This window comes from Manacus candei, unplaced genomic scaffold (genome assembly GCF_025592945.1).
Source record: "Manacus candei isolate 608988 ecotype Guabito, Panama unplaced genomic scaffold, ASM2559294v1 h1tg000152l, whole genome shotgun sequence".
NCBI lineage: Eukaryota > Metazoa > Chordata > Aves > Passeriformes > Pipridae > Manacus > Manacus candei.
In genome coordinates, this window is record NW_026138200.1 from 1,424,983 (window position 1) to 1,450,875 (window position 25,893).

The following is a 25,893-nucleotide window of genomic DNA, read 5'->3' on the forward strand; positions in this document are numbered from 1 at the left end:
AAGAAAATCTAAATGAAATCACTGATTGCATGACATTATTTCAGATTTTATAAAGACAAAAGATTAGTCAAACTAACACACTGGAATATATAAGTTTTCTCTTGAACTTTTCAATGATCATAATCAAGCACACTTGGAAAGTAAATTTAAGCAATTATGAACTTAAGGTTTTTCTTTTTATATTTTCAGAATATTCAAAAGATTCTATTTCCTCACCTCCATATTTTTGCATGCTTAAAAGGATAGGCACAGTTTTACTGCATGTATATTTGTCAATATACAATTCGCAGAGAGTGAAAAATTTTTACCATTTATGAATTGCTTTCCATTCTAAGATTTTGCCAGTCATTTTAAGAAAAATGTTACAAGGTACTTTGCTGACATTTCAGCATCAGGAAGGAATTTAACATGAGACTAAATGGCAAACACTTTCACAACTTAATCAACAACAACCTAATCAACTTATTTTGCAATGACCATTTAAATGCCATCTCTTTCAAGACATATTTAAAAAGGGTTACAGTGATCTTTAAAAATATTTTAAGTTATAAACAGTTATTATCCTCACCTGGGACTCCAATAAATGGCAGCCTGTTTTATGGTGCACCAGCTGGCCGTAAAGGTGAACTGGCAGGTACACATGTGGTCGCTGCAATCTGGCAGAAAGAGAAATCATACGTAGGTTTCCCAGCACTTCTAATATTTTCTTTTACAATAAATTACGCTGCAGCGTAATGCAATGAGTTACTCTTGATTTTTTTCAAATGAAGAGAATTCTTTAGAGGCATTTACAAAGGAATTGACTATTTTGAATGGAAAGGATCTAGCCCAACTGCCTGACCACTTCAGGGCTGACCAAAAGTTAAAACCCATTACTAAGGGCACTGTCCAAAAGCCGCTTGAACACTGACAGACTTACGGCATCTACCATCTCTCTAGGAAGCCTGTTCCACTATGTGACGATTCACAACCCTTGTGATAAAGAAATGATTCCTTATGTCCAGTTTGACCCTCCTCTGCTTCAGCTCTGAATCATTCCCACGAATCCTGTCACTGGATATCACGGAAAAGAGATCAGTATGTCCCTCTCCTTTCCCCTCCTCATAAAGTTGCAGAGAGCAATGAGATCATCCCTCAGCCTCCTTTTCTCCAAACTCGACAAATGCCTTTTAATAATTTCCAGTGTAACCTTATTCATAATTTTTCAGAAACCCAGTTTAGACTCATAGGTCTTCAGTTTTCTGGGTCTCCCCTTATGCCCTTCTTGCAAACTTGAATAACAGTTTCTAGTCAGCAGGGACTTCCCCAGGCTCCCAAGACCTTTGACAGAGATGGGTCCTGTGACAACATCAACTAGCTCCCTCAGTACTCTGGAAGAAATCCCACCAGGTCTCATGGTTTTGTGAACATTCAGCTGATAACAGCTGGTCCCTTACAATTTTAGTGTCCACAAATGGAAAGTTACATTTCCCATACTTGTGGACCTCCAACTCGCGACCAAGGTCTATCAATATTGCTAAAGACTGAGACAAAAAACACTGAATATCCTTGTTTTTCCTTCATCCCTACAAGTCAGGTGACCATCTTTGAAAAGTATTGATCCAATGTTTTCTTCTGAGCTACTCTTGCCACTAATGCACTTAAAAAAGCCTTTCTTATTGTATGACAGAACACTGGTCAGTTTCAGTCCTGAATGAGCTCTGGCCTTTTGTGCCTTCCCTTTTGTGCCTGCTTACGTGAATCACAGCTTTATCATCTTCCTGTGAAGCCTGACCTTGCTTCCAGAGATAATTTCATTTTCTTTTCCTCTTGAACTCCATGAAGAGTTCCCTGTTCAGCCAAGGTGATCTTCTGCCCTGCTTGCTTCACTTACAACACAATGGAATTGTCTGTTCCTGTGCTTCTAAAATGCAGTTCTTACACAGACCAGCACTCATGGAGTCCTGGGCCCTCAAAAGCTCAAAAGGGTACTCTGCTAAATAGCTCTCTTGAAGTTCCAGGCAGCAGCTCTGCTGTCCCTTTTTTCACTATACTGAAAATTCTCAACTCAACCATGTCATGATCTTTGTGGCCAAGAACATCACATCTCCCACAAGTCCTCCTGTATTCACAAACAGCAAGTCTAGGAGGGCATCTTTCCTAGCTGGCTCACTGAGTACCTGCGTCAAGAAGGTACTTCCTACAGACTCTGAGAATTTCCAAGTTTGCTTGTTACTGCAGTATGATATTCACAGTTGATGCCTGGGAAGTTGAAGTCTTGTGTAAGAAGCCCATAAGAACAAGATCCAGAAATTTCTCCTAACTGCCTATTCAATGACTCATCAGTGTTAACATCCTGGCTGAGCAATCAGTAGCAGACACCCACTACATCTCCTTTATTTCCCATCCCCTTAATCCTACCCATAGGTTCTCAATCACATCATCACTAATTGTATAATCAAATCTCTTCCTTATATATAGAGTGACGCATCCATCTGCTCTGCACCCTCCTAAACAACCTGTATATCCCTCCTAAACAACCTGTAGCCCACCATCCCAGCAGTCCAATCATGGGGCTCATTCCACCAAGTCTTGCTAATACCATTGATATTAAAGCTCTGGGAACTGACCAGCACTTCCAGTTCATCCTGTTTGTTTCTTCTACCATGTTGTAGAAGTATTTCAGATAAGCTCCTGAGACCTCTGTGTTCCCAGGAGCAGTGTAAACTGAAACCCTGTCGGTATGCCCCTCCTTCATACATTCTAGTTTACAGCTTTCTTGATCAGTCCCACCAACTTATGCCTCAAGACTCACTTTCCCAAACTTACCTTTGGTTGCTCCGACGAACGTAGTTATCACCATCAACAGGTTTGCGGTATGTTGTAAGTGCTTCATTAAGTTGTTCTTCAATCAATTCAACGTACTTTAGGTTATATTCCTATAAGAAGACAAAGGTTGACACAATACATTTAGTGGTTTATGGTCTCATAGCATGACACTTTATAAGGAAGAAATAATTAAAGTGCTCCTTAAGGCTGGCTGAATTTTTTTATAATTTGAAGGTGGGGCTCACAAAAATTATTGCACTCCATACATACAATGAGTTTGCAGAGTCAACAATTGACTCCATAACCATTTCAGTGAATTTGTTAAAAAAAGGAAGAAAATACTTCACATCTGACAAACTCAAATAATCTCAATAGACCACCACGCATTTCAGCACTCCTTGAGAAGTGACAGTTAAACTAGTAAAAAAAATTGCCAATGGGAATGAGACCAACCACTTATAATCAATTACAAAAACAAAGTAGGGTCTGGAGAGTTTTATTCAAGTTATGGCAATTACGAATTTTTAATGGTCTTGTGTTCCTCTTTACTTCCTAAGAGAGTAAAGCAATTCTATCTTCGTGAGCTCCACATTTAACTATAATTAGCAATAACCAGAGGTAACAGCTATCTTGAAAAGTGGCATTCCTTTGCACACTCAGCTAGATAAGACCTTACAAACCAACCTCTTTCAGGAAGTCATTACACTCTGAAATATTTGCTGAAATAAAGGCCTCGGTAAATCAAAAGCCCACAGGTACAGAGGACCTACGCAACTCTAAGTCCCTGTCAACCTTTTTCAGCAAAACCGTTAAGTCACTGAGGCAATAAATATATTTGCATTAGTCAGGCACATACATTAATATACAATATTTTTAAGGATCTCTGGCTGCCTAAACCCACATTCACACCATTCCCCCTCCTGATATCAAGCACACTTTCTTCTTAGCATTACCTTTTGCCACTTTTCCATCTGTTTTGTTACATAACCTCTTTCATTTAGATAAGAAAATCCCTTTGGGATGGACAGAAATCTGTAAAATAACATCAGACAGTTACCACTCTACTTTAAAAAAAAAAATCACGCAATTTGAATAGAAAGGAACACTTATTTGTTTTCACGGTGTGAAGTCAAACACAGTATTCAACATTTACCTTAGGAGTAGAAGCAAACCTTTGTCACCAAGATGAGAAAGAGCTGGTTTCATTTGGATAAGGGCATGAAGATTGGCCTAAAATAATTAAGAACACATAAGGAGTATTTGAGCACTATGTTATTCTGAAAACTACAATAACTACATCAATCTGCCAGCAATGAAGTAGCAGGTTTTTCACAACAGGAAATATTAAACAGCACCAAATGTATCCTGATATTACCAATTTTAGGTACCTTTTGTCATTAAATATATATTACGTCACAAAAAATATCATTAACAAAACAGCTGAATTTGTTGCAATTCTTATTTAAAATACGCAGACTCCAGAAGTCTGCATTTTCCTGTCAATCATACCGCAGTGTTTTCATCAAAGGGGTCTATAAACTATTATAAATCCATCAATGAGAACCAAGACAGGCAACCATAAGTAGCTTCTTACATATTTTTACTTTGCTACCAGGGAAAGGGGTGGGGAACAGACTTAAGAGTATCATAACAAAAAGAGGTCAAAAAGGGAAAGGATGCTCACCTTGTCTTCACATGCCTCATCTAGAATATCAAGTGCCTCAGAAGAAATAGTTTTATTTTTATCATGTAACTGGGTCACCAGTAACTCAATCCCCCAGTTGCTGAAGAACTCTACATTAGCTCTCAGCAATACTCGTAAGTGTTTGGTTGCATACAACCTGCAGCTCTGCAAAGCAAGGAAAATGCTTTCTTGAATGGAAGAAAAACAGTTAATGCAGTTAAATAGTTTCTACCTTTTACAAAGACATTTCAATTACCATATCTTGTAGCAAGCAGCTGTGATGAACACCTTATCTATTAAAATTACAGTTTATTAGAGCTATTTCTATCTTATCAAATAGGAAAATCAAGTCTGAAATCACAAGTAAATTGGTCACTGTGAGTCTGCTTGGAAAGCCCTTATGTGAGAGCATCATACAAAGTCATCAGAATTAGCAACAAATATACCTTGCAAGTGGCCAGTGCAACAAGTCTGTAATTTTTGCAGACGACTTTAAAAATCAAATACTAAAACCTCTGGGGAACTTATTTTTATAAATTTTCATTTCCTTCCTGAAAATACTTGGTCTTCCAAACTTCTTAGAAAACCTACTATGAGTTTCTCCAAGTGACAGCATAATCAACCAAGTACCCTGTCAATTTCTGTACTGCTGTTCAAAACTTACTGAATAAACAGCATAAATTGATTAGTTTATCTGTTCAGTGTGGAGAAGAGAAGAGGGTAAAAAACAGAGAGGGGAAGCCCAGTATTGCCTTTCCAGATGAAGGAAAATCCTGAAATGTTTTTACTTTTGATGGGAATGAACAGGAAAACCAGTGCAGAGGACATCTCTTTTCCTCATGCATGAACTACATGAAAAACATAGATAAAGCTCTAATCTGTCAGAAGGTTCTTACTTTTACTATTACGGGGTTTTAAGACCCCTAGAAATGATGAAGCAAGTCAGAAGTCACTGCTCATCTGACTACACACAGCAGAGCATAGATAGGTGTAGGGTAATTCTCCCTCTCCCAGCCACCTATAAGGATAAAATTTGAACTGCAGCACCTGAGGACACACTGGCTACTCTGCTATTTCTACCATGAACTGGCAGAAAGGCAGCTGAGGCAGCATTAATTTGTTTTAGCATGAATGACCAAAGCACATCTGAAAGTAGGTTAAGATGTGCTTCTCCTTCACTGATCTGTAAAGATATTGCTCTGTAAATGTTTTGTTGTATACAGTCACCCCAAAATGCTACTCTCCCCTTCTAATTTCGAGTTGACAAGAGAAACTAATTTTTATTGTTTGGAGACACTCTCAGGGAATTAAGAATTCTGAAAAAAACAAACCTACTGGAGATTGTCTTTCTCCCTTCCTAAATATAGCTTTTCAGAAATTATGTCAACTCCCATATATTTTTATTGCTTTTAAACAGAACTGAGAACCCAATTAAAAAAACTGTAGTCAGTAAGGAGCCTCACCCTCTTCTTTCAATGAGTCACCCTTCAACCTCAACTATCTTCATTACTTTCAGATTCCACTGTTTATCCATAAGAATCATCTTATCTTTGGCAGGCTCTGAGTTCCCTTCCCTCTTTTCCAAAACACCATGAGACACTTAAAGGTAGCACTTTATTCTTTCTCATATCCACTCTAGAATACATTCTGTCTGTTCAGGTGACAGAAACAACCCCCCCTTAAGTAATGAATGTTTGCCTAGTTATATTTCAACTTACTAATTGTCATTTCCCTGACATCAACGCTTGCTTGTCTAATAATATTACAACTTAAAAGTTCAAGAGTCTCCTCTCCCAAGTCCATGTAATTCTATTTTATTCCCACTCAATTTCTTTGATTCAAGAGAACAAATCCCAGTGACTATTTCTGGACAACCCCTCATTCCAGGAGCTACAGCTTCTGCTCAGTTCCACCACACTGAGTAACCTCAATCATTACTAAAACAGTATCTTCTACCAGAAGGTTAACCTTCTTTGTAGAGCTAGAAATACAGATTTCTGTTTGTGATAGCAATGCCTTCACAATTAACTTAGGATGTCCACTGACCTAGACAATAATGTTACACTTAGTTTATACATACTGAGACTTTAACCCCCTTCACACACAAGAGAAACCTCTAACTGAACAACTTTTCTTGAGCACAAATACAATATAGGGTGTGAAGTTCACAACAAATTCAAAAGCTAGATGAGTAGGAGTTTCATTTCCCAGAATACAAAAATAAAAACCTTCCTGTATATATAATAGCTTAAAAAATAAAGTCATACACCTTGAATAACAAAATAAATGTCTAATGGCATCTAAAGGAACATACGTTGAACTGAACTTACATCAGTAGCTGCTGTCAGGATTTTAGAAAGGATGACTCTTGCCAATCCATCTCTGCTATAATCCAGACTAGAAACAGTCAATTTTAACAAGTGATCCTGGTTCTTCAAAGAACAAAGGTTAAGAAGACTGGAGGCAGAAAAGGGAGGAAGAATAAAATTAGTACTTGAACTCACTCAAACCTGTTTATTTATTCAAGCAATAATTTAAACTTAAGCACTTTGAATTATCCTTCCATATGAGGTATAATCACAAAATTCATTATCATATGAAATGGAGTATCTATAAACTGTTACAGCTGTAAAGTCAAATGAGGACAAAATAATGCACTGAACTGTAAGGGGGTAGGGTAAACCTCAAACTAACATTTTTCTGTAACTGCTCTGTAAAAGTTTTGTCAGCATACTTAAGTGATTATGAGTATAGAAATTGTTCATGAAGCTCTGTGAACAATTCTTCATTATGAAACGCTGTGTATAAAGTTTGCCATAAAGTTAGTCCTATTAGCTGTCTAGATTTTATTGTAAATCAGGTTTTCTGAAGGCAGTAAAAACCTTGCTTTCTAATAATCGACAAAACCAACTTACAAAAAATGGAGTACATCCGAACACCTGCATTTCTGCTCGTATTTTAGTATATTTAAATAAACTGGTATTAGTCACTAACCAATTCATTCCCAAAGGAAGGTAAGTTTATCTGTACATGAACAAAATTTTGAACTTCAGAACTTCACTCAAGTATAATGGACTGGGCATTAAGTACAACACATATCAACACATTTCACAAACAGTATGATGCACATCAGTTTTTGGTGGTTTGTGTGTTTTAGGTTTTGTTTGTCTTTCTATTTCCCTACCCCTGTCTTTTCAGTACACTATAATCCTTCCTGAGACTGATCTCTGTCAGACAGGTGTGGATAGGAAAAAATAAGCTGTTTATGCCACAATCATATCTATCTGTTTATTGTGACAGACTAAAAGATCCCTTCTTAAAAAAAAAAGGGGGATCTTTACCTGCAAGTAAACCAAAACAACTTCAGAGTTCCCAGCTTTCCAGATGGTGGCCCTGATTCACAGTTTACAATTTTCATAACTCTTACAGCGCAAGCACAGCTCAAACAGGATAAAAACACTCACCACTGAAACACATTACATTTTTCAAGCATTTTCACTCCGTGAGGGTGACAAGATAAAGTCCCAAAAAACAGAAAGTAGTGCTGGCTAAGGGTATTTAGTAACCCATTATTTTGAAGACTACGTTCAGGTTTCATTCCCGATGAAGAGTTGAGCCAATGTACAATATCTTTAACCAATTCTTCTAGGTAACCTTGTCCATCCTAACAAAACAAAGAGGAGTAACATCTGTAAGTAACAGAACTGCATCTCTTTTCTGTACTGAAACCCATAATTTCAAATTTCTTAAAATGATACAAAATAGAAATGCAGGCTGGTAATCAATTCAGACTAAAGAAGAAGGTTCAAGGCAAATAAAAGGAGTTAAGCTTGGAGGTATTTTAGGAACTAATTATTTCTTTCCAGGAAAAGGGAAAAGTATTATTCTATGATGTTTTCCTCTGACTTGAGGCATAAAAGTCTTTAGCACAAAAGAAGAAAGGACGTAGAAAAGGAAGGTTATACATAGCAAAAATAATAGAAAAATTACTCCAAACTCTAAGTTGCATTTAACAAAGCTGTTTTTAATAAAATTTCTACATAATCACAGTCATCTTTCTCAGTATTTTACATTGTATTTCCTATTTACACTGGTCACTTTAGATTTAAGATCCCAAGTCTCAGAAGTCTTTACCAAAAATTAAGGTTTTTACTCCAAGTGGCACACAGCAAGACTACTCATTCTGCCTCCAGTCCTGTAGCTGAAAATACATTACCTCTTCTGATTCAAGAAGAAATTCAGTAAACTGACAGCCCACGACAGTGAGCTGCTTTGCCTTGGCATAGTCCAGATCCAGGTTGGCATAGAGTTTGCTGCTAGGCTTGTAAAAATACAGCAACCTTCTTACAAACCTACAGAAAGTAAAAAAGAATTTGCTACTTTTCAGTATGACAAGGACAGTCTCACAGGACACAGTAATGCTGGGAGAAAAAATAGGTTATCATTAAATTGGTTTATTGGCAATAAATTTTCAAACTCTGTTAGAAGAGTAGCAGGTAACAGCAATGAGTTTATCCAGACGACATCAGAGATGCTGCTGTACTGTGTTTTATAAAGGGTTGTCTAAACCATTACTTAATATAAGCAAAGGAATTTAAAATCTCTATGCTCTTAGGAGACATAGCTCCCCTCTCATTCTCATGCCTATAATCTATTCTGCTGTAATATATCCTGTGGCAAGTTTCAAAGACTATATTATCTAGACTAACAAAGAGCTAAAAAAGAATCTTGCAAACTGAGTTTTCTCCAGCTATAACAGTTAATGTTACCATAAAAAACACGATTTTGTGTTCTGACAGGAAATGGTCTTATTCATTCAGCAACAGCATTTTCATTCACCTAACTTAACCATTTTTGAAACATAACACAGTGATTGCAAACACAGACTCTCACTTTTTGAAATCACAGTAAGCAACGTAGCTTGAGTTTTGCTTCACATGAATAAATTTTCAGTAGAGATTCTCTACCTATCTATAGATTAAGTTTTAGAAATGTGATATATCCAAGAAATATTTTATTGCAATAGTAAAAATCATTTTTTTCAAATTTCTTTCTTCAAAGGAAGTCTAAATAATTTTTACATACCTGTGCAACTGTTCATCTTTATAGTTCCTTAGATTTATATTTGGCCACTAGAAAAACAGCAAATATAGCATTATATGAAACTTGTCCTTAATTAGTCACTAGAATTCACATACTTCTATCAGTCATATTTACCTAATTGGAAATACAAGTTTCCTTACACCTAACATTACATATGTAAAAAGCACTTATTTTATTGAAAAGCCCATACTTCCTGCTTCAAGAACTGTTTAATTTTTTCTAGAGAAGGACAAGGAATGTTGGTCACATGCTACATGTACAAGGCCACAATTCTAATGAAAACAGAAAACCATGAAAAGCTGATGAAAAATAAATAAACAATTTTGCTCAGTTTTTTCTCTGCAAATAAAAAAATTTGATATGCACAATAGGGAAATAATTTTTAGGTTGTTGTTTCCAATATTTGTAAGATTTGTTTTAAAAATAAACATTATTCTGTTATAGCTCACTTAAATTTTGCTTATTAAAACAGAATTCAAACTCCCCTGTTGACACTTTGTAAGATGCATTAAGACATAAAATGCACTAGTCAATGATCAGTAAAAATGACTACAATAATAGTGTCAGATACAGATGAGGTTGACACTTTTGTCTAAGCTCTTTTAGCAGCTTACACAGCAACCTGGGCAAGTAAAAAAGGCAGTAAGGGACCACATGAGATGCACATAGTGAGGTGGTTAGAGCGCTAATGCTCCACAAATGTAAGAGGCAGGTGAGTAGCCACATGAGATAGCAGATTCAGAACACTAGAATCTGGATCCTGCTTGTCTAAGGACTAAAGATGGATCATTCTGATAACATTATCTCAGTTTATGCTGGTGCTGTGCAGTTTAACAGGAACAGAAGTGGTTAAAAGTGAACCAGAAAACACATACACTTCTCATTCTGTAAGAACTCCCCAGTTTTGAGACATTAGCAACTGTTTGACAGAACACTAGAAAATACATTGCTGGGGAGGTCTGATATAGCAGAAAAATTGACCATTTGGTGCAAACTGCAGTTCAATAAAACTCAAACACCTGAACTAAATAAAACTTCCACTGTCAAAGTACTATATAGACTAATTAACAGTGAGGTTCTGAAAAACAGTTTCCTGATAATATCTTTAATATTGAATCAAAGGTAAAAATATCTACAACTAATAATAATAGGTATCTAGTAACCCAGTAAATCTAATAATTGCTGTAAAAAAAGCCTGGAAATCTGGTGGAGCAAAGCTACTGTCATATACATATTCAGGTCTTTATACCAGAAAGATTCTTGCTCTTTCAAGTTTATCGGTCCCTGAAAGAAAGGCACAGAAATACTTAATTTCTTTTATTTTTAAAAAAAAACAATGAACAACACAAAAAAACCCCACGAAACCCCACATAATCTTGATTATGATTGTTACCATTAATCCTTTTTTGTACTTTCACTGTCTTCATATCAACACAGTACAGACAGTAAGAAAATGTTACTCAGCTGAAGGATGGCTTTGATGCACAGAATGACAGGAGCTATTTTAGTTTGAACTATACTGAGTACTCAGAGTTTTCTTACTCAAAGAAAGCAAATTTTCCGCTTATAAAAAGAGGCAGTATCTTAAAACCTGTGCATTAAATATATTTAAAATAATGCCCCCCCCTCAGGTATTACCTTTATGTTGTAAAGCCAAAGTAATTTTGTAGTTAACCTGGCGCTACAGGTTTGTATTAGTTCAAAACATTCGATGAGGTTGCATATCAATGAAGTTTTGATATGTGGCTCAGTCTAAGCATCTAAAGTTTGATCTAGAACCCATCTCTGGCTTTAACTTTCAGCTCATATAATTTAAAAATCTGCTATGAAACTGAACAAGGCAGTATCCCTCTGCAGTCTAAAGTACAAGCAGCTTTAAAGACAATATAGCTAATTCTGTAAACTTGAATTCTATACAAATAAAGATATATAACATTTAACACATGTTTATTAAGAAAACTTGTGAATTTATCTGTAGTGTATTTTTTAGTATAGTTTTGAATTCAAAGAGACTACATCAGCACTGATTAAACCTATGAGATCCTAATTTTCCCAAATAAAACAGATTATTGGATGTACTACAGAATTAATATTAGAAAGTCAAAGCTCTGATGTGAAACAGAGACTTTTTCCCAAACAATTTCTTCAAAATATTATCATGCTCTTTGTAAGCTCACCTTCAGTATGGTCCCTATTAGATTCCAATTCCAGTCAAGGTTCTCTTTGTGATTGAGAACCTGGCTGTCTCGAAGATTCATGATGAGTGCTTCTTCTGTATCCTGGAATACAGACACAAAAAGCTACAATAAGTTTCCTTACATTAATTTTTTAGTCTTGTCACATGATATACTTACTGCTCATGTCACAATCATTAAAAGGGCAATGCTTCACAATAATTTTCATTTGAAGTTAAATTGTATGGTTATAGTACTGCATTAAGAATCTAAAAGTAAGTCACAACTAGTCTCAAAAATAATTAAAAATTACTGGAGTTTTGCACATCAATGCCTGGAAATATAATATAGTATCTACAAGTACCCAAAAGACAAAACAGATTAAAAAAAATACTACAAAGAAATCACATAAATGACTCAGAATTAAATAAGTGAAGCCTGGGTGAGGGCAGGATCCAAGTCTCCAAAATACAATGTCAAATTCATTTTTGAATAATGAATAATGGTAATACCTTTAAAATAAAGATGTCTTTCTGTACACGGTACTGATCCCTTTTTTGGTGTGTTGAGATTGCTTTCTGAATAATATGATCTAAATGAAGGCTGTAAGGTTTAGGTCCTCTTTTCTTCATCTCATGAAAACGCTTTAAGCAGTTGAGTGCTGCACTTGCTCGTCTAAGAGAAAAAAAAATACCATAATCGGTATTTGGCAACTGTTATCAAACTAAAGAGCACCACTATCTCTTGAGTAAACAGCTCAAGAAAGACTTGACCAACAATTCAGAAGCAAAGAAAGTTATTTTCTTGAGACAAGTTTTCATATACCTGTAAGCCTCAGTCTCACACTGAAACTATACAGAAAACTATCTTTCAGAGCCTCTGAAGTATGACCCTTATGGATAACTTTTCTTCTGCTCTGCAAGTAGTGGTGTCTGTCACAGTTCACAGAAGGTATCGTAAAGTTTGAAGTTGATTTACATTGTGAGATGCCACAGTAGATCAATATTCTGCTGTTTGACAGCTGAGGGGGTTAGCTTCAACTTAGAGTAACAAAGTTTTTCTCTTACATTCTATTACTTCCCCCACCCCTTGAGGGTGGTAGGACTATCAATAGTGCGCTTCCTGCTCTTATATCTAAACAATTCAGCAGCAGCATGTAACAAGGGTTACAGGAAAAGATAGGAAGTATCAGAAATGACAGCTGACAAGGGCAAGAACAGTTAATTACAAAATAGTGGTAGCAGAAAAAAACCCCCACCTGCTGAGCAAATAAAAATAAGGAAGTCTAAAAATGAGAACTTAAGTCTATCTTCCTTCCCCATAAATAAAAATTTTTGAAGTATAGAAGAGTGGGTTTTTTTTTGTTTTCAAACAAATACCTTTGAATTTGGTCACTTATCTAAATTATGCAAATTCAATCAGTAGCAGGAATTACAGTTTTTGAATGTATGAAACAATGCAGTGTTGACCAATATCAAGATCCCAAAATAAAAAGTACCACTTCTACAAATCACTTTCTTCCAACTGAAATGGGAATTCTTACTGCTCTACCAGGTATGTCCACAAATGCCAAAAAGCAAATGAACCGAAGGTAATCCACAAGCATATCTGTTCTGCTTTTCATCCTTCCTCTCATCCCATAGCTTTGACCACCTGAAATATCCTCTGATGAAGTTTTTCAGATATGCCTTTTTTGAAAACTAACGGTGCTTTTGCATATCAAAATCTTCTAGTGAGAGATATGAAATCTTCAAATCTAAAAAGCAGAAGAGCACTACACTTTTAGGAAGCACTCTACAAGTAGCATTTATCATTTCACGGTAGCAGTTTGGAAACATTCTGTAATTTATCACTAACAACAGAATGAAAGATAAAACAGAACTTTATGATATTTATCAGAATAATGATCTGACAGGACACATGGAAGAGTAATTAACAAAAGAGTAATTAATAAAAATATTTCCTATTAGCAAAAACCCAACACACTCAGTTTGTCTTCTACAAAAAAAAGCAACTAAGGACACTGAGTTGAAGAAATACCAATTAAAGATGCGAATCTATCAAATTATTTGATTTCTTTCATTAGGAGGTTTAAACTGTGTAAAGTACCCAGAAGATGGTATTTTGTGACAGAGCTTTATCCTTTTAAATGTAACTTAGAATTCTTACAGTCTCTTCTCTTTCATGATGTCAAAAGATGCTGCCATATTCATCAGTGTTGGCAAGCAGTGCAAGTGATGGCTGTGAGAATGAGGAAGAATTGTGTTTGCCTAAAAAAAAAACAAACAAAAAAAGACCAGTTAGAATAACTTATTATAACAATTTCAGCCATCTCTTTAGGATCAACATTTGAAGAATCTACCACTTTTCACAAGACTTTCAGAAAATCATGACAATGAAACTACCTTTCACTTAATGTCAGAGCATATTACACATACAATTTCGAATTTGTGATCTAACTGATCAATCTCAAATACACTTGAAAGTAACTTAGGACAATTTCAGATTTCAGAAGTTTATGATCCATATTGTTTGCACTGGTGGTTTTTTAAGTGTTAACATGCAAAAACTTGCAGAGCATCAGACATGCTTATGTTATGTGCACATAGTACTAAAAAAAAAATCTAAAATCAGAAATACAATTTAAGCTGATTTCTACTAAAATGCTACGCACAAAAACTCCAACTGATTAATTAACATAAGGTACTAGATGTTCAACTGCTTTTAATAAACATAAGTAGTTCTGCAAATATTTTTGGAAACTAAAGAATAATGAAAATAAGGAACTGACTTCCATCTCTATAAACTAAATAAAAATATAAATATTTGTTCTGTTCTTGATAAAAGCCATATTTGACTAATAAATCACCTCTTCATAAAATCAAGAAATACCTATGCTTTCCAGAATATGCCAATGTGAGTAACCATCACAACCATTTCAAAATTATCTGGAAACCAGTAAAATAGTAAACATTATTACAGATTCCTCTTTTTAAACTTTGTAATGACTGACTGAACACCTGTGCAATTCCATCAATTATTTAAAGAAAAATGACTCAAAAAACTAAAAACAAAAAAAAGATTTGCTGTGGTTGTGACCCATACTGTTGAACTGAGATGTAATTACTACAGTAATAAACAATCCTATATCTGAAGATTGTGACTTCAGGTTTTTTGGCATACCACCGAAAGGAGTCAACAGTCTAAAGATGCAGACTACATCTGATAACTCATATTCAAATTTTTGCAAGACAAAGTCATATTTCACAATCTTACTAACTCTTTAAAAAAAACACAAAAAAACCTGGTTAAAGTGCTCTGCTGCATATGCTACTCTCATCATTGAGAGGACATGATGTCACCTCCATATGAAAATAGTTTAGGTTAAAGGAGAGAAGTACTGTAAAAGCCACGTAAGGTAGACGGAAGCAGAACAAAGTAAAAGCTTCCCTGTAGCAGGAGATACCCACAGCAGTGCTGAAAGGGCACTCCACCAAGATGGAGTTCCCTCAATGAATAATACCAAGTACCCAAACCACATGGAGCTGAATGTGAAAAACGTTTTATCTGCCTATCCTGGGAAGCAGAAAGCTAAGCACGTTATCAGAGGGCTACCTACCATCATTCTAAGAAAAGGAAAAATCACCAATGGTCCTTTCCCCAAACACAGTAACTGATAGGTGAGTTTGCACAATTCCAGTTTAAAATACAACTGGTTACTACAGCAAGGAATAGCAGTGGTGAGAGGTAGAGCTGGAGACTATCCTTGGATCAGAACCCCTAGCACTTCCAATTCTTTCCAAACAGTCTTTCTATTGATTAATACTGGTTTTAATACATGAAATGCCAAAAGATGCAACGTAAACTAATCCACTATTCAGATGAAAACTACATGTTCCAGGTTTGTAATACAAATTCAATATTATAATAGCTATAATAGCAAATATCTATTTACAAGTAATTACAACAAGTTTTACTTACCATGTGCAAAAGTTCTCCCAAAAGGATAGTTGCTCTAACAGACACATGGTCATCGCTACTCGTGATCACTTCAACCAGACCCTTCAAAAAGTTAAAAAATATTACAACATTAATGTGTAACATCTTATTTGAATGCTTACAGGAAAAAAGTAGCAAGCATCTATTGAAACTCAAAGTCATTAGTTACCTCTAGAAGTCCATTGGTAATAAAAGCTGAAAGCACTAATGCCAAGTAATTATCCATGAGATCAGGCCTAAGGAGAAAAAAAAGTATGCCAGAAAACAGGAAGTATTTTGTCAACACCACCAAAAAACAAAACAAGAAAAGATGTTTAGACTGAGTTCATTAAATCCTCACCTTGACCTGGCTCGATGGGGTAATACGGTTTTAGCTTCAGCAGCTACAAAGCCATCAGAAAGTCTCCAGCAGTCTTGAAACCTGCCTGGATCTATAACAAGAAAATATGGACAAAGGTAACTATAACACTGGCTTTCGTAGTGTTATTTTAATGGCTGTCAGTAGGTAAATAATAATCCTTGCCAGCAAATGTTACCTCAGTTTCAAATATCAGAAAATTTTGTCGGAAGGGATCTTTAACAATACATCTAACCCACATTCCTGAACAAAGCAAGGATCCCTTGATAGCTAGGATAAAGACTGTATCTAAGAGTCAACCAAAATAATGACATTTCCAATCCATAAACCCATTAAACTTGTTTAACAGAAAATACGATTAGCACCTAAAATTTTACAATATATGTCCACACATTGAAGTAGCAAGTTTGCAACAAAGAATGATTTATTTACTTATAAACTTGGAACAAGGATTAAGTTTTTATAATCAATTGCATGCCAAAACATTTGTAATCAGAGTTTGAAGAGGAGAATTGCGGGAACACTAAAGGCTGAAACTTGCTCCTTTTGGGCTCATACTTTTGCACTGAGGGACAAAGCAGAGAATAACCTTGGGTTTACAAGGAGTAATTCTAAAGATAAAATACTAACTCAGTTAAATATAAAGACATAAAAAAACATGCACTTGCCCTTGAAAAAGCAAAAGTTTGGTAAGGTGCAGTGCGGATAGCTAGTAGATAGACAGTACATAGAAAAAATTGAATAATAACTTTTCTGTAACATTCACTAACACATCTGCATTATAAATACTTGTGACAGTTCAAAGAAGTCTAATTTGTAGAGATATGTTTACACAATCCTTTGTGTAAATGCCTAACTACACTCCATTGCTGATCTTTTATCAAACTTTACACTTAACAGTTGATAAAGGATTTTAAAGAGGACTTCTGAGTACTCAATGAATTCAGAGATAAAACAGTTAATAATAAGGCAATTGACAATATAGAGGAAACAGTGAAAGTTTCAAATTTGCAGAGAAGTTTAATAGACAGAATTCTTAAGTGAACTGTTTTAAATACCTACCTACACTGAGAAGTGCCTCAATAAACTCTTCTGCGATAACAGGAAGAGGAAGGCGAAATATGTCATAGAGAACTTCAAGCAGGCCTCGCTACCAAAAAAAACCCCACAACATGCATGTTAGAGATGTACAAAAAAATTGTCCTTACTTTCACTATTAATACTGAAGTTGAGATTTTTTTACAGAGTGCTAAAACTGGTGTATGTGTTGCATTTGTGTATTTGTGCAATTGTTCCTTTTTTCATAAACTGAAATAATCTGAAGAAGACGTGGTTTTCTTACTTTTGAACTGTACCTAATTATCACTATGAATTCTATAGAAGTTCAGACTATTTCGATTGCAGATTTTTAGAACACTTACACAGCTAGCACCATCAACTTCAATGGTTAATAGTTTTAATTTGTGAAGAAATGTTTTTATTTCCCTTGGATTCAACTCTGATTATTATGCTTTAAGCTTGTAACTGCAGCTATTGTAAACTTCCTTTGATTTGGGAGCACAGTAATGCTTAATTCCTGTACTTTTCTCTCCTCCATTTTCTCAGAATACATGCTCTGTTTCCCATTCTCGCAGGAATTTTGTAATGGAATTACAGACTTGAATTCGGGAGTTAAATGAACTTGAGGACTGTGGTCTCATAACTGTGAAGTCTGTGTTTACCGAACTGCTAGAAAGCTAGAATATGTAAATTAAAACATTCAATGTTATGCCTACATCAGTAATAAATATTTACTACCTACCCGTATTTCCATATTTGGTATACAGAGTACCCCAATAAGAGACTGAATCCCAGAATTTCCAGGTTTGCACAGGCTGATAATACCTAAAAAACATTAAATATAGAATAATATTCCCCCAAGAGACCAGTGCTCATCTCCGGATGTTTCAACACAGTAGATTTAACATTACATAAAAGTCTCTCTTAAAATTTGCATGTTTTACACTCTATTTTACTCTGTTAGTTTAAAATTTCAATATTAATAGGGAGAACCTTCAAATTTTTCAAGTTACAGCATATCACTTAAAGCTCACACTGATTTTCAGCCTCAGTTTATGCAGTCTCTTCATTAAACGTGGCTGCAAAGACAGTAACCTTGTTCATTTCCTTGACCACTTCAGATTTCTCAGAACAAATTAAACTTACAGAAATTACACTATCCAGAAAACAAACAAATTTCTACAAAATGCAACTTTAAATTAACAAAAATAATCTAGATTTTCCCACTTTTTTGTCTTAGATACCATAAACAAACTCAAACTGTTATTCTTTAAAAAGTACTGAGAGATGAAAATATCACCTACTCATCTACTTATTTTCACTAATAGAAATTTAACTTCCATGGTGTGCTTCATAGGAACTTGAAGAAAGTTCTCAATTTTGAAAATTACAAGTCACAAAAACTTCAGATATGCACATGTGGCATCTTAGACACACTAAGAGCCATAGTGCACCTCAGAGGCCTTTTGCAAGAGCGTACAGTGGCCACATCCCAACTGCAACGCAGGAATAGATTTGGGTGCGTGCAGTCATTGCTCCATGCCCCAGTTTTGTCTCTAAGGACAGGATCACACATGAGCATAAAGCATGTAGTAACCATCAGCTCAGAAGAAGAACACAGACTGGTAAATAAGCAGAATAGAACAGCAGTATATGGCAAATAGACAGGCGAAAAAACACACAGAAGAAGTCAAAACAAAAAGAACAACACCCTAAAGCATGTCCTTTTCAAAGGCTGACAGCATAAGGACACTTTTGTAGTAAGAATATCTAAGACATTAGTCTCCAACATAACAAATCATATAAAATAGAATGAACATGTTAACAGCAGGAGTGCCACAACAAGTAACATATTCCAGGACAATTGTTTCTTCAGTCACTTGCACTTTCAGGTACAGGCTAAGTTCTAAGTGCCTGAGTACAGGAAGATGGAACAACACTCCCATCAGAAACTGTTTCCTAGAAGTTTCAAAGTTGTCTCAAGCTTCCTGCACTTCCTCTCCAAACATGAAAGAACACATGAGAAACTTGGAGGATACTTGGATATTAAAATTAAACTCAGTGATCATTTTCAGAGCTTTAAAAATTAAATCAAAAAGTATGAAGAAAGAGCCTGAATCTTTTCTAAGTATAGCCTGCAAAATTCTGACTCAAAATTTTGGTAAATGGTTATATTAACTGATTTAGTTAAAATTTGCAAGACACAGTCTTGACTAAAAAAATTAGCAGTCCCTAAGCAGTACGTTCATTTTAGATATTGTAATATTGCAGGGAAAGAATTTAAAAACATTAAAAAAACTATTTTTTTGATTTAGAAATGTTTTCTACATGAAAAATTGCAACCTATATACCATTTGCAAATTCCCTTAAGCTATGGCAGCTCGTAAAAGCAGGTGCTAATGAAACTAAATTCTGTCAGTATCTCTTAACATAGACATTTCTCATTAACAGTGGCAGAACTATCTCAAAGGCAAATTTTTATAATAAGATACAACTCATAAGGTATTCTATACAGGGAGGGAAAAAGCTGTGCCATGTTATAGTCAAAGAAAACTATCTATGTGTCCTCCAATTTTACAGTATCAAAACATTGTACAAAGGTATTGATAGAAGTTAGAAACATCAAATGACACAGATTTTGCATCATTTATACTGGAAAGTAAAATCACCCTTCCAATCATCCAGCTTCAAACAAGTAAACAAATCTTACCTGCCCATGATCGAAATGCTGCCACTATTCCCATTTTACTAGCTAGGAACCGTGCTTCTCTGTCCTCTCTGTCATTAAAACAACAAATGTCACAATGCAGGTAATTACTAGAAAACAGTGTTACTAACATAGCAAGTTAAAGGTAGTTAATTGAGATTTTAGATGGGGGACAAAATCCAGAGTAAGAGAAATATTTCACGCATGCATATGTATTTACACAATGTATATACACACAAAAAAGTTTAGAATTTTTAAGTATTGTTACTCTTCCTCTTCCAGGGGAGTTTCCACAGGAGGATAACATCAAAAAGTAAACACCTATATGGGGTCAGGTGAATCACTCTGCACCTCCACTGACAGTGGGTCTACAGCAGGGACATAAAGATTGGACCTTATTCAGTTTCCCAGACCTACGCTTCTAAGCCCATCTGACAACTAAAAAAGCCTGAAAAATTCAAGTTGGAAGCAATCTCAGATCTCTCTCTAGTCGAAATTCCTGCACAAAGAAGTTGACAGTTATCAAACCAAGCCAGGTTATAGAATCATAGAATGGTTTGCTTTGGAAGGGATCTTTAAAGGTCATCTAGCTCAACCCCCCTGAAAGAACTCAGCAAATGCAGTGTGGATTACACATGCCTTTTACAGTATCTAGAGCTGTGGGAACTACATAAGCCTTCTGTAATTCAGCTTGAAACCTGTAAAACACTCAAGGCTTTATCCAGTTGGCTCTTAAACTCTTAACAATGAAGGCTGCAGGATCTCTCTGGACAGCCTGTTCTAACTCTTGACTGGTCTCACAGAAAATAATCCCCCTGCTACCCTCATATGAAGTTGAAATCTCTCTTGCTTCAATTTCTCTCTGTTGCTTCTTGTCCTTCCACCTTACGCCACCATGAAGGGCCACACTACATCTTCTTGATAACTTCTTCATAAGTATTAAAAAGTCTGCTATTCCAGGGAGGGTGTCCCCCAACCCTCTCTTCTCTAGGCAAATCAAGCCCTTTTAATTCTTAAATGCTTAACAGTATTTTAGGAATTTGCACTTTAGGCTACTGTATTCAACTTCAAGAAAATTAGTATTTGGAAAGAAGAATAGCCTAACTCCAATATAACTGGGAGCACAAGTTACAGCACTAACACTTACTTGAGTTGTCCTTCTGCTGTGTCTGGATTATGCCTGTAGTGAAAATCTGTGTAAGGGGCTAAAATTCGCTAAACAAAAGAAAGACATACATTATTTTCATATGAAAATACAGTTAAATCGCTGTTGTCCTTTCCTCAGTCCCACTCCAAACCATCATATTATTGCTGCTTTATATTTCTTAGGCTCTTAGCCTAAAATATTATATTTTAAACACTGTGCACTAACACAGAGGGTGAAATCTGAGACAAAATGAAATATTTTCATTACCAATACAATGTTTAATTTCTGTCTCTAAACAAGTAAAACTGCACCCACCTCTAATTCTACATCTGCTCGCACATACTGTCGGGTCTTTGGATGATTAATGAGGTGCAAAACTGTAGTTATCAGAGCCTCATTTATTCGGCTTAGCTGACAATCAATCACATTTTTCAAGATGGTACTTAAACCACCCCGAAGAGCCACCACCTCGGGATTCTGAAGTGCTAAATAAAGACAAACACGTCATTCTGGCCAGTGATAGGAAAGAAAACATTTCATGGCATATGATAAACTTGTCATCTCTTCAGTATATAAATCTTATCCTTCCTGAACACCGCTGAGGCACATATAAAGCTTTTAATGGAACTGGCTGACAATAAATAGAGATTTTGGATTAATTTATCAAACACAAAAATACTGGTCAGTATCCACCATGTGGCCATGTCCCAACGTAATTCCAACCAAGTTTCCATGTGGTAGTTTCTGGATTTCCCCACAGAGAAGTTTCACGCTTTACTGGACAGACTAGAATATAACAGTAATTTATCGTTTATTTCTTTAAAACAGAAGTTTGTATCTTGAAAATATTGCTGAAGTTATTTCCCTCTGACTGACTATGGAAAAACTTCAAAAATCAGCACACAAATGAAAGTCTAGGGAGTTAGTATAAACCACTGTCCAGATAGCCTTTAAACAGGGACACAAATACTGACTTTCAGAAGCCAGTTAACTACAGCAACCACTCCAGGAATTTTTAAAAAGAAAATGTCTTGTAATTCTCTGAACTCCTGTAAATTTGTCAGCATCATGTGTATGGAATTCTCCCTATTTCCAATCCATTAGTTTAAGAAACACCAATTGCAGTACAGAAATGTTTTTAGGGTAAATCAAAAATTGGCAGATCTTAATGCAAAGAAGAGCACCTGAAACCTTCAGGTACTATTCTTAAAGGGATTTTAAGTAATTTGGTTCATATCATGTTAATTGCAAAAATCCATGAAACTGACATTAAGAACTCTTAACAACTAATTAAACAAATACTGCTAATGACAACCCCATCAAAACTGAAAACTATTTAAGAAAAATCATCTTACCTAGTTCACAGATAATGGCTATGCATGCTCGAACCATTCTGTCTCTTTCTTGAAGACCATCGTTTCCAACTGCTATCAAAGAATTAGTTATAGAACTGGGGAACAATGAAGCATTCACAGTGATCATCTGCCAAAAAAGAAAGAAAAAGTCCTCTGGTTTCTTCATAATATTTCTCTAAATACACTCATAAATTCACCAGCATTCTGTTTCCTACATATAATTAGACAGACCACTCCGTCTATTACTTGGTTTATTGGGTGAATCCTCATAACTATTTCTTTTGCTCCTAAATTGAATTTCAATTCCAATTCATCAGTCAATTTACTTTAGTATTCTCTTCCTGCTCCAGTTGTTTATTTTTATATTATTTTATCTTAATAAGAAAGAGTTAAAAGATGACTGTTGCAATTAGAATTATGACTACATTTTCCATAGCTGTTTTCAATAATTTCTTTATGACAAAGAACACTATCCAATGACACAGAGTAGATTACAAATTCATGTAGAAGATTCATTCATACTGCAGCAGATTATTCAATACCTACTCAACTGTTTAATTAGCCAAGACTAGCACCTCCTGTATTGTAGAGATATCCTTAGACTGCTGCAAAATCAAAAAAATGACAGGCAACAGAAGCAGCTGCTAACAGTATTTGGAATGCAACTATCAGTAACACCTCTATATTCTTTTGCACAGTACCTGATTGTCCTAGAACTGCAACGTAATTAATCTTCATCATAAGTTATAGAGATATAGCAAAAGAAAACCACACACACTTTAAACATGTTAAATGGAAAAGCAAAGATGGAAATAACACCTGTGTCCATTAATGAGGTCGTTCTTCAACTAAAAAATACTTAAATCTGAGACAGAATAGAAAAACAGATTTAATAGTCAATGCTCATTTATATTACTGAGGATGTTCTGCACCATGGAAACCCTCAGCTACTAGTTTGGTACACTCAGAATTCACACCAGATGAAGGACCAAGACCCTGTGCACACATTAAAGGCCAAGAAAACCACTCCAAAACAAACAACCAGTACCACCAACTCTTCACCATCCCCCAAGTGGGGCTTTGATTACAAAGGCTGAGTAGCTTCTCCACATTTTTTCAATTTGTGAAAATTAAATACACATATACTCTCTACTATGGAACAAGAATATCACTAAACAGATATATTACTAAGGAGGAAGTAGGTTTTTGTCTGACTGCTTAAAAAGGGAACAACACAATGTTTTATAGCCCACTCAACCATGTCACTTTTTTCCCCACTAAAAGTGAGATGTACAAAAATACTCAGTTTCCATCAAGCACCTAAAAACTCAGGGTTAGTTTTCCATGGGTTTATCATCCCTTCCGTTTACAACAAAATCTTCATTATTTTTCAAAAGAATGTTTTGTCCTATATTCATTTTACATCTGCCTTTGATGTGTTATAGACACTTGTTCAAAGGCGATTAATTTTCTACCTTTTTTTGCACGGATGTTAAAATGAGATCAATCTCAATGACCAATATATTGAAGTTTTAACAAATTTACTTTTAAGACATGTTTTTGAGAAATTTCTTGTTATACATAATGTTAATGCCAACAAAACAGGAAGCTTTAAGACAGGACTCTAAATTAAAAACAAATTCCTCCCCACCCACACAGTCTTTCAGTTTTACAATGGCATGAAGAAACAAGAATTAGTAATAAAATGGGTGTACTGTAAAACTGTAATCTGTTTCCTACTGATACTGACATGTACTTAGTGAGAGGACACAAGCAGCCTCTTAAGGCTATTCTGCTTCATTGCCTTCTTTAGTTTTAAGACATGAGAACGAAAGACTTATTTTAATAATCAATTCCAAATACATTAGTAGAATAACAAATTTTTGTATTTGTATCTGTGCTAGGTATTAGAATGCAGTTCTAAAGACTAAATGACAGGTAATGCAGAGCTACTTACAAGTAGCTATCATGAAATAATAATAAAGACTACAAATCTGGTCCCTTAAGATTCCTTTAAAAAACAGGAAGAAAGAAGGTGGTTCATATTGCATCTAACCCTGACCTCTGCTTTAACAGGAAAACACCCTGCCTACTACATTAAAAAAAAAATTGTCTTATTGACTTCTGTTAGGTAGAAAAACACTTCCCTAAGCAACTTCATGCCATCCTTTTCATGGTTGAAGACATTACTAAATTGTAAAGCTCTTAGTAGGAAATTGTTTTTATCTTCCTCTACTACTTTAACCTGCACAGTTTTAAATAAATTTATTATTAAGTGCCTTTTCTAAACTCATAAACAAGTATTAATATTTTATATTTTGTTCTTCTACTCTATGAAAAGGAAGACAGGAGAGTGAGAAAATGTTTTAATTTAATCTCTGCTATTCTCATATAGGTACTTTTGCTACTAAAGAATTGCATCCAGAAAACTGAAAACAATAGTTCTGTGATGCTGAAAAAACCCAGTTCAGCTCCTTCATGGCTCACAGTAAATTATCTACTGCACAAATTAGTTAGCTTTGTTTGTCTTTGCCATTCATTCTCCTCCTCTAGACCTTTATATGATCTTTTAGGAATCCTGGCATCAAGCCACTGAGCCTGAGACATTGAGGGAGATGAAGACAGAGGTGACAAAAAGGTAAGAGCAGGGTAATAAAAAGTGTGAAAATACAGAGCATGCCATTCAGGAAGTGTGTCACAGTATTCCTTGTTAGAGTCCCCCAGGTACCGACTACCCTATGGCAAGGCATGTTTAGCTGCTGTAGCCTAAATAGCACATGAAAAAACTGTTAACTTTACTGGTAGCCAGGTTGGGTGGGGTTTTCGTTTGTCTGAGATTGTCTTTCAAGAAAAAAGAATGTTGTAGGTAGCATGAGATGGTAGAAAACACCTTTCATCAACACAGTTCTCAGTGTCAAGGAACCACAAGCATCCCTGTACAGTCGATACACCTGATGCACATACCTGGTGCACGCACAGTACCCTGCCACAATGATGGACAAATAAAAGGACTGGTGGTCAGCTGTATAATTTCTCTAATGTTTATCTATGAACATAATTTTTTCAAATGAAACTAATGGATTTGATTCTCTTGCTGTCTCTTCTTTCACGCTAGACAAAAGCTTTTACTCAAGTAGGAAATACTCAAAAAAGCCCAGGAATAATGAGGACAAATTTCTGACCCAAATAAAACCGATTATAAACGTGTTTCCACTCCATCTTCAGATTTAAGTTATTCTGACTCTACATTGAAACTCTTTATTTCAAAGTAGATTAGCAAAAACTTTTATAAATTGCAACTTTCTCAAGGACCCGTTCCATTATGGTTGTTTTCTTGTTCATTTGTTTGGGTTTGGAGGTGGAGGCCAGTGTTTAAGATTTAAACCCCTCTTTTTTGGCACAATTGTTAATCAACTATACTGGTTTTTTTCTGTAAGACAGAAACCAAAGGAGCTTATTACAAGAAAAGAAATCATACAGAAAACTTCCATATTTTAAA

General features: G+C 35.4%; 1 protein-coding gene across 1 annotated transcript in view; it reads right to left on the reverse strand.

The window, feature by feature from the left end:
- RICTOR (RPTOR independent companion of MTOR complex 2) overlaps positions 1-25,893 on the reverse strand; it is a 75,172-nt gene that overhangs the window by 18,918 nt on the left and 30,361 nt on the right. The window contains exons 7-27 of the mRNA XM_051772336.1: positions 22,395-22,521; positions 21,355-21,524; positions 21,040-21,107; positions 19,896-19,963; positions 17,928-18,010; positions 17,189-17,276; positions 16,109-16,199; positions 15,938-16,004; positions 15,751-15,831; positions 13,939-14,039; positions 12,282-12,444; positions 11,773-11,874; positions 9,578-9,624; positions 8,709-8,844; positions 7,957-8,156; positions 6,823-6,949; positions 4,493-4,657; positions 3,962-4,038; positions 3,762-3,840; positions 2,809-2,918; positions 569-656 (exon numbers count right to left, since the gene is read on the reverse strand). Of these exons, the coding sequence (XP_051628296.1) occupies positions 569-656; positions 2,809-2,918; positions 3,762-3,840; positions 3,962-4,038; positions 4,493-4,657; positions 6,823-6,949; positions 7,957-8,156; positions 8,709-8,844; positions 9,578-9,624; positions 11,773-11,874; positions 12,282-12,444; positions 13,939-14,039; positions 15,751-15,831; positions 15,938-16,004; positions 16,109-16,199; positions 17,189-17,276; positions 17,928-18,010; positions 19,896-19,963; positions 21,040-21,107; positions 21,355-21,524; positions 22,395-22,521 (2,238 nt within the window). The remainder of the gene's footprint in view (positions 1-568; positions 657-2,808; positions 2,919-3,761; positions 3,841-3,961; positions 4,039-4,492; positions 4,658-6,822; positions 6,950-7,956; positions 8,157-8,708; positions 8,845-9,577; positions 9,625-11,772; positions 11,875-12,281; positions 12,445-13,938; positions 14,040-15,750; positions 15,832-15,937; positions 16,005-16,108; positions 16,200-17,188; positions 17,277-17,927; positions 18,011-19,895; positions 19,964-21,039; positions 21,108-21,354; positions 21,525-22,394; positions 22,522-25,893) is intronic.